Raw genomic sequence first — 7,924 nt, 5'->3', positions numbered from 1 at the left:
ATGTGAAGTTGGGGAAGTTTCATTTGAGTTAAATATGAAGAAGATACAGGTGTACTTATAATACTGAAAAGAAGAGATTGCTAAAGGAGAAGACGTTCATCTCAAATTTTCCCCAGATCTCGTCTCATTCCATCTGCTCTATTCCCCTCACCCCGACTCCATTTTTAGTGGCTCTTCAACCCCCAGGCCCACCTCAGAGGCTCTACCTTTGTTGATCCACCTGAGGCCTGAGTCTCCCCCTGACGCAATCTCAGCAGTCTAGCCCTAACCTCACACACCACACCTCACACACCACAGTTTCAGTAATAGATGCTGCTGGTGCTGCTTTATCGAGCTGGGAACAGTTGGAGACCTCAGGAAACCTCATGATTCCTGGACTGCCATGTTCATCTTCCCAGGAGCCACCTCATGTCTGCGATTGAGCAACACCCCTGAGGCACATGCTCTGCAGAGGCCCAGGCCCAGCTGAGCCTCCTCTGTGACTGGAAGAGGTAAATACAACCCCACATGCCCGCTAGTTTACAAATGCACCAGCCTGAACTTTTCCTGTGCCTCTACTGCACCCAGTCGAAGAAATGTCGATTTCCCCAGACAGCCTAGCTCTCTGCTCCTGCAGGTCCATGGAGGAATCTGGACAAGTCACCGGAAGCCCTCTGCCAAAGCCAGAGAAGGGTAAAGCCAGCCTGCACATAAGTGTACAGGTGACAGCAGTGTCCACAGCAGCCCATCTCTGGAATCACGTCCAAACAAACACACTACCTTGAACTCCCATCTTCAGTTTGCAGGCCCCACTTGGGGCAGAAGCTCTAAAGGTGAGCTATAGAAAGGTGTGAATGTCACGAAACTACTCAGAGTGTGAATGGCAGAGTTTCTTCTCCTATTCCAGATAATAATAAGCAGAGGGTTATCTGATACCAGATCATGAATCAAATCATCCAAGTCACAGCTATACCTGAGAGGACAGATAAAGCAAATGCGTTCTCTCTCGGGGGCAATCTCGTGGACTGGGCAGGGGGGAGAGGCCGGCAGACAGGCGCTGTCTCCACTGTTCGTGTGTCCCCCTGGTCATTGCCTGCCCTAAACGGAGGTACACAGCCCCACTGTCACCTGGAGGATTCACGTCCCCAGATCTGCCTCACCTGCCCTTTCCCTCAGCATCCCCGGCATTTAGAACAGCTATAGACTCTTCTACAAGGTATTTCCATACAGGATGGCAATATCACACATCATACTGCATCACATGTAAACAGTGGTGCCACAGCTCACATACTTCTACAGAGCACAGGAATGCATTCTCCCAAGTCCCAAACCAACACACACACACAAACACACACACACACATACACACACACAAACACACACACACATACACAGAGCCATCACTTGCGGTGAACGTTTACAAGGCCTCCTTCCCAGGAAATAAATTTAGGTAACACTGGGATTCAAGAATTCCAGTCAACTGACAGAGCACAGAGGATACATATTTATTTGTGTATCTGTACCCCACCACCTGTCCCTGTCCCCAGAAGGCTTCAGACTGCAGATACTTTAAACCTGTACCCACCTCTTATTTTATGAGACCACATACACTGACATGCGAAGTCCAAATTCTAGACAAATACTATTCAGTAGAAGTTTCTGTGAACATGTTCTATATCTGCACAGTACCACTAGCCACTAAGTCCTTGATATTTGGCTGGTACAACTGAGGAACTGAATTTTTCATTTTATTTTAATTAATTTAAACTTAGCCACGTATGGCTAATGACTAACAGTATTGGACAGTGCAGTTCTAAATAATTCCAGCCAAGCAGGCTCTAGCATCAGAGTTTAAAAAAAAAAAATGGTGTCTTTCAGAATGGTGGGAGCTGGCTCTCCAGGAGAGGGACAGGGTGAAGACACATTGAATATTGATTGAAGATGCCTTGAGTGGAGCCACAGCCCGCCCCAAAGGGAACCATGGTGGGATGCTCAGAAGCAACTGAAGATGACCTTGAAAATCAGGCAGGGACAAGACTGGACCTAAGGGGGTCCTAAGGGGATATGGCATATGGAAATGAAGCAGAATAAGGGGTAGAGGTGGAGGTGGAAGGGAGGGGCTGCCCACTGTGAGATAAGTACTAACACCGACGTGGAGAGAGTTCTAAATCCACCTTAGACCCTTCTCCCCATGCCCCCATCACTGTGAGTTTTAATGGAAGGATTATTAAATACCTCCTGGAACAACTTTCATTCTGCAGGGTAATAAACTGAGGTCCAGAGAGGTAACTGGGCTGTCCAGCGTCATAAACTGAATCTGTAGCAGAAGCAGGACCAGAACTGCACTCCCTGCATCCCCACTCTCATCCCCACGAGCCCTCCCCCACCCTCAACCAGCTGCACTAAAGGAAGGTCGACCTTCGGAAGGAGAACTGCAGATAGACAATGAGCAGACAGAGGGAGGCCCAGAAGAGGCACCAGCGAAGGGAGAAGAAGTTGTAGCCGGATCCCTCCTGGGCCCTTGACTTGGAGGCACCGGAGAAGGTCACCTCCTCCTCTAGCAGCTTCTCGCTGGGCTTCCAGTGCACAATGCCCTCCTGGCAGGCCTCGCAGAACTCGCTGCGGTGCGGCCCGCTATCCGGGCGGCTGGCCACGTGGATGCGGTACTGGCCGCCGTCCTCGTCGTAGCACTGCTCGCGCAGGCTGGTGATGAGGTTGTCCACCAGGTTCTCGATGTTCTCCTCCAGCATGCTCGACTCGTCCAGCCGCGCCGTGCCGCACTCATAGCACAGCTGCTTGAAGACGCGCATGCGCACCGAGCCCGCCCGCTGGGCGCGGTCCAGGTACATGTGGTAGAGGATAACCACGTTGGCTGACTGCCAGGTGTGCCAGCACCAGGTGCAGTGGAACCTGCGGGGAAGAGAGACAGGGATGGACAAGGTAGGCCTCCCTTCCAGACAGCCCTCCTGGAGGAGACTGGAAAGGAAGGGCACTGGGTGCCTGGGCCTGGAAGTCAAGGTGGAGTATTTACTGCCCCCTGGGTACATTAGTGCCTGAGCCTGCGTCTCCGCCTCCTCTTGGAGAACTCCCCTGGGCCTAGGACAGCATCCTCATAAGCCAGACACCAGAGCCATCTGGCCTCCAGCATTGCTCTCCAGCCTACCTCCTGTGTACCCTCCCTTGGTCTGACATGGGTCTGGATGCTGCCCAGGGTCACTCTCGCCAGTCTGGACCTTATTTTTCACCTGTGAAATGCAGGATAATTGTGCCCAATAAGAATCCTCCTGCTCATCCCTCTCATGACTCTGATAAAGGGGATGACCACACATCTCACTCATGCATCCTGTCTGCTCTGGGGCAAAGACTTGCCTCTAGCTGTCTCAAACACAGAACACAGAGAATTCACAGGACAGGCAGGCAGATGGGTGAGATGGGCCAGCAGGCGGAAGACTATAGAGTTTGGTCCATGCACTTTCACAAAGGGCACTCTCCTGTCCCTTGACAGATCATCCTTAGATCCCAATCCAGGGCTGCAGCAGAGGTTGGGAAGGTGTATCCCGGTTTGCATACCCCTCCACACACATATACACACATGCACATTTATGTACACACAGGCCCTCCACACACATATACACATCACATTTATATACACACTGGCTGCTTTGTCTAACCAGGCCCCTTTGGGTTTTGGCCTCAGGAAATACAAGGGAAGTGGCCTGGGACTCATATGGCTTAGGCTTCATCTCAGCTCTCCCCAGTGCTTGCACATCTTCAATGACAGAGAACTCATTACTGCCAATGGCAATTCCTTCCATCCCTGAGATAGAACTCTTCCAGGGCCCTGTCCTTGAGGCTGTATGGCAGTATTGGGTCCACTGAGTTGCATCTGCCTTCACTGCTGACCCTCTCCAAGACCCCTGTAAATAGCCCTGAAGGACCTCTGATGAAGAACTCAGTTCAGTCCAACAGGTCCTGCACAGCACCTACTGTGATGCCAAGCACCACGCAGCCCAGACTGTGGAATGGAAATGAAGCCAAGCATGGCCCCAAACCCTAGGGCCCACAGACAGCACAAGCGCAGCACAGGATCCAGTGCACCCTGAGGCAGGGTTGTCAGGCCAGAGCGTCTTCATTGGCCCTGAGCCAGCAGGGAGTGTCCGCCTCCATCCTGCCTCCCCGTGCTAGGCCAGAGCTGCTTGGCAGCAGGGTTACTGAGTCCCAACACTTATAGGTAGGGCAAGTCTCTGTGCAGAATATGCACAAGGGTGATGCTTCTCCAACACCACCTGAGGCCAACTGGAAGCCAGGAGTAGGACCAGCTGAGCCCTGAGGCGAGAGGAGCCACGAGCCTGTGGGGCTCAGCCTCCAACCTGCTGGGCCCCTGCACCTGAGTTTCCAGCCCTTCCACCCCTCCCACTTGCCAACTCAGAGCTTCACATTGTCAGTCTCCTCCTTCTGCACCTTTTAAAATCAAGCCAATCCGGAGATCTTTCCCCTCCCTCAAGCCAGACCTCAGGTCTTATATCTCAACGTACTGGAGCCAGGAGGAGGGAAACTTTGGATCATCTAGTCAGCCTTTCATTTCACGGAAAGAGAGCCCTCTGCACACACGCAGCTAGTCAGAGACGGAGCTGGGGCCCAGCTGATAACAGGTGCCCATCAGATGTGTCTTGCGGGGGTTTAAGTTGAAATGAGCCAATTAACCCCTGCCTCTCTGTCTTTGGTCCTAGGCGGGATCATGCTAACACTTGCAGGTTTGGGGGAAGGAGTTCAAGTGTAAGCTCTCCACCCATAGCCTGCCTCCTTCTGTCCCACCCCCAGTGCCACAAGGAACTCCACAGGCAAGCAAGCATGTGTGAACAGCCCAAGCTGTGTGTCCAGGTTCTGTTTACACCCCCAGAACACAGCCACCACCAGGGAAGAGTCCCACATCAACCCTGGAGATGAGCTTGAGGCAGTTTGGGCAGGGCATTCTGTTGGCCCCAACCCCAACCGTGATCTAGAAGAGGGAGAGGCAAGTGGACTTCAGATGCATGTGTCCTCTTGACCCAGGGACCCCTTGCTGTATGAAAGACATGGAGCTCCTATACCGTATGCGATGCTGTGCCCTGAGGACCTACTGAAGTGAAGTGAAGTCACTCAGTCGTGTCCAACTCTTTGCGACCCCATGGACTGTAGCCTACCAGGCTCCTCTGTCCATGGGATTTTCCAGGCAATAGTACTGGAGTGGATTGCCATTTCCTTCTCCAGCAGATCTTCCCAACCCCGGGATGGAACCTGGGTCTCCCGCATTGTAGACAGACGCTTTACCATCTGAGCCACCAGGGAAGTCACTGAGGATCTACTGAACTCCTGCCCAAAGATCTTTTTGTCACAGACCTGTAGGTAAAAGAGCTGGAAGAGATTTGATTGATCACTTCAGGCCCACTCTCTGGTTTTGCAAATGTGAAAATGAAAACTACACAGGGAAAAGGATTTGCCCAAATTCACAGTTGTTAGCTTCAAAGCCAGTTTCTAGAGCTTAGCAGGTGAACAATAAATGCTTTTGTATTCAAATCTGATTTCATTGAGTTGACTGCACAGACCTAGGACCAGAAAGAGCTAAGGCTTTCCCCAATGGACCACATGGCTGCCTCTGCTTTGTTCCTACCAATCTTTAAGAAATCAGGAACATGTGAAAACATTTAAAATGTCAAAGACTGCAGGAGCATTGAAGAATCACAGCTCTTTACTATGGAAAATGCAGACCTAGAGACAGAATACAACTTGCTAGGAGCATTCAGGGAGTTAGTGGTATAGCTGGGATTAGAATCAAAGCTGGTTCGACCCACCTGGCAGTTCCTTCTCTGGCCTCTAACCTCTAACCTGAGTTGACCCTAGAATTGGGCTCCATGCATCTCTGCCTCCTCTTGGAAGGTGCCCCTGGGCTGTGCCACAGGGCTCCCCACAGCCCTTCACACCCCACCTCTTACCTGCCTGAGGCATGCTGCTCCAGGTACTGCTTCCAGCCAGGAGCCAGCTCGTTGGGCTTGAGGTTGGGGTCTATGATGAGCTCCCAGCTGTCAGCTGGTTTGGCCACCTCCATCTTCTCATAGAAGACTTTCTTCCATTCACAAGTGGTCAGGCTGGTGCACATGGTCCTGTTGGCAGAGCTGGGAGTTTGAGCTCAACCTGAGCGAGAACACAGAAAACAGCCAGGTGGTGCAGAGCAGTGCAATCTCTGAGGCCTGGAAAGCTTCCTTGTCAGGACCAGAAGGAAACAGGACCCAGCAACCTCCTTTGTCACCCTGGTACCTGTTGCCATGGCAGCTGAGGCCGGGGCTGGGGAAGAGGGAAGTCCCAAAGGGGAGTCCCAGGGCCCTGAGCTAGGCTGGGGATGCAGGGCTGGGCAGTGATGCAAGGGCAGTGAGCAGGGTAGGGGCTGAGCCCCGGACCACACTCACCCAGGCTTCCCAGGTCTCCAGGAGGCAAGGATGATTTGGTGATTCTGTTTCACCCCTACCAGTCTTCCAGGCATTCTCCACTTCATGTACTATGGTGACTGGGACACCCTAGGGGACCACAGAGAAACGAGGGACTGGGAAATGCAGCGCCTATGGCACCCACATCCCCTGATGTGCTGGAACCATCATTTACCACGTACCAAGCACTAGCTGCTTGACCTGTGCTCTGGCCAAGGCAGGGATTACCCCCGCTGCTTCACCCAGATCAGGAGGCTGAGGTTTATACACCTCCAAGTGGCTCATCCATGAGCCAGATTCAGCTCCACCAAACCCAAACCTATATGTTCATTTTGTTGCTGTTTGGTCACTAAGTCTTGTCCGACTCTGTGACCTCATGAACTGCAGCACACCAGGCTTCCCTGTCCTTAACTGTCTCCCAGAGTTTGCTCAAACTCATGTCCATTGAATCGGTGATGCGATCCAACCATCTGATCCTCTGTTGCCCCCTTCTCCTCCTGCTCTCAATCTTTCTCAGCATCAGGGTCTTTATTGCAGTACTATTGCACTCCTGACACATAAGGGAAGTGACACATTGAGAAAGAGGTGACATGTGGTTCCTTTGCTTGGGGAGCTCACAGACCAGTTGGTGAGATAGAATATAACTTCATATGCTGTGAGAAGCATGGTGATAACATTGTAAATTCAGAAATTCATAGAATTGTTGAGCTTGTATTCAGTTCCTAATCCCAGGCAGCTGCTAGGGGAGCAAGCTGGTTCTGTGCTGATGGCTACTGCTGCCTCTGCTGCTGCTGAAAGAGGCAGGCAATAGAGTACCCACAGCTCCCTGATGCCCAATTTAAATACTTTTGAGACTAGCAGGGAACTTGGCCCCATATTTGCATAATCCAAATGAAGGCACCGTTGCTGGAGAGAGGCAGCCTCAGCAGGGAAAAGATAAGGCGACTTGGCAGCTGACTCCAGCTCTGCCCCAAGGTCTGCATGGTCTTAGAATTCTGTCATTTCCCACAGTGGAGCTCAGTCTTCTCACCTCACAGGGCAGGCTGTGATAGAAGGGCTTTTCCAGCTATAGTCTGGGCTTCCCAAGTGGAACTAGTGGTAAAGAACCCACCTGTCAATGCAGGAGACATAAGAGATGCAGGTTCGATCCCTGGGTCAGGAAGATCCCTTGGAGGAGGGCATGGCAACCCACTCCAGTATTCTTGTCTGGAGAATCCCATGGACAGCGGAGCCTGGTGGGCTACAGTTCATAGGGTTGCAAAGAGTCAGACACAACTGAAGCGACTTAGCACACATGTACACTGGCTATAGTCATCCTTCGGTTCTTCAACCAGGAAATTGGATCACAGAGTGAAGAGCATGCAGAACTAAAAGGAGCCAGAAAGAAAGCTTTCAGTGTTGAACTCCAGACTTGGGTCTTTGCCCTGAGTGCTGTTCACCTCAGGTAGGGTCATTGGAACGCCTCTCAGAGAGGGACGTGTCCT

At 51.9% G+C, this 7,924-nt stretch overlaps 1 protein-coding gene across 1 annotated transcript; it reads right to left on the bottom strand.

Annotated features, from left to right (window-relative positions):
* Positions 1-2,381: 2,381 nt before the first annotated feature.
* On the bottom strand, positions 2,382-6,115 carry RTP2 (receptor transporter protein 2). The gene is made up of 2 exons (XM_027552199.1): positions 5,952-6,115; positions 2,382-2,889 (listed from the first exon to the last, which is right to left on the bottom strand). Exons 1-2 carry the CDS (start codon positions 6,113-6,115, stop codon positions 2,382-2,384), a joined length of 672 nt encoding a protein of 223 aa, XP_027408000.1.
* Between the last annotated feature and the right edge of the window lie 1,809 nt (positions 6,116-7,924).

Source organism: Bos indicus x Bos taurus, chromosome 1 (assembly GCF_003369695.1).
Source record: "Bos indicus x Bos taurus breed Angus x Brahman F1 hybrid chromosome 1, Bos_hybrid_MaternalHap_v2.0, whole genome shotgun sequence".
NCBI classification, from domain to species: Eukaryota; Metazoa; Chordata; class Mammalia; order Artiodactyla; family Bovidae; genus Bos; species Bos indicus x Bos taurus.
The sequence above is the reverse complement of the archived record's forward strand: the minus strand, read 5'-3'. Positions and strand labels throughout refer to the sequence as shown.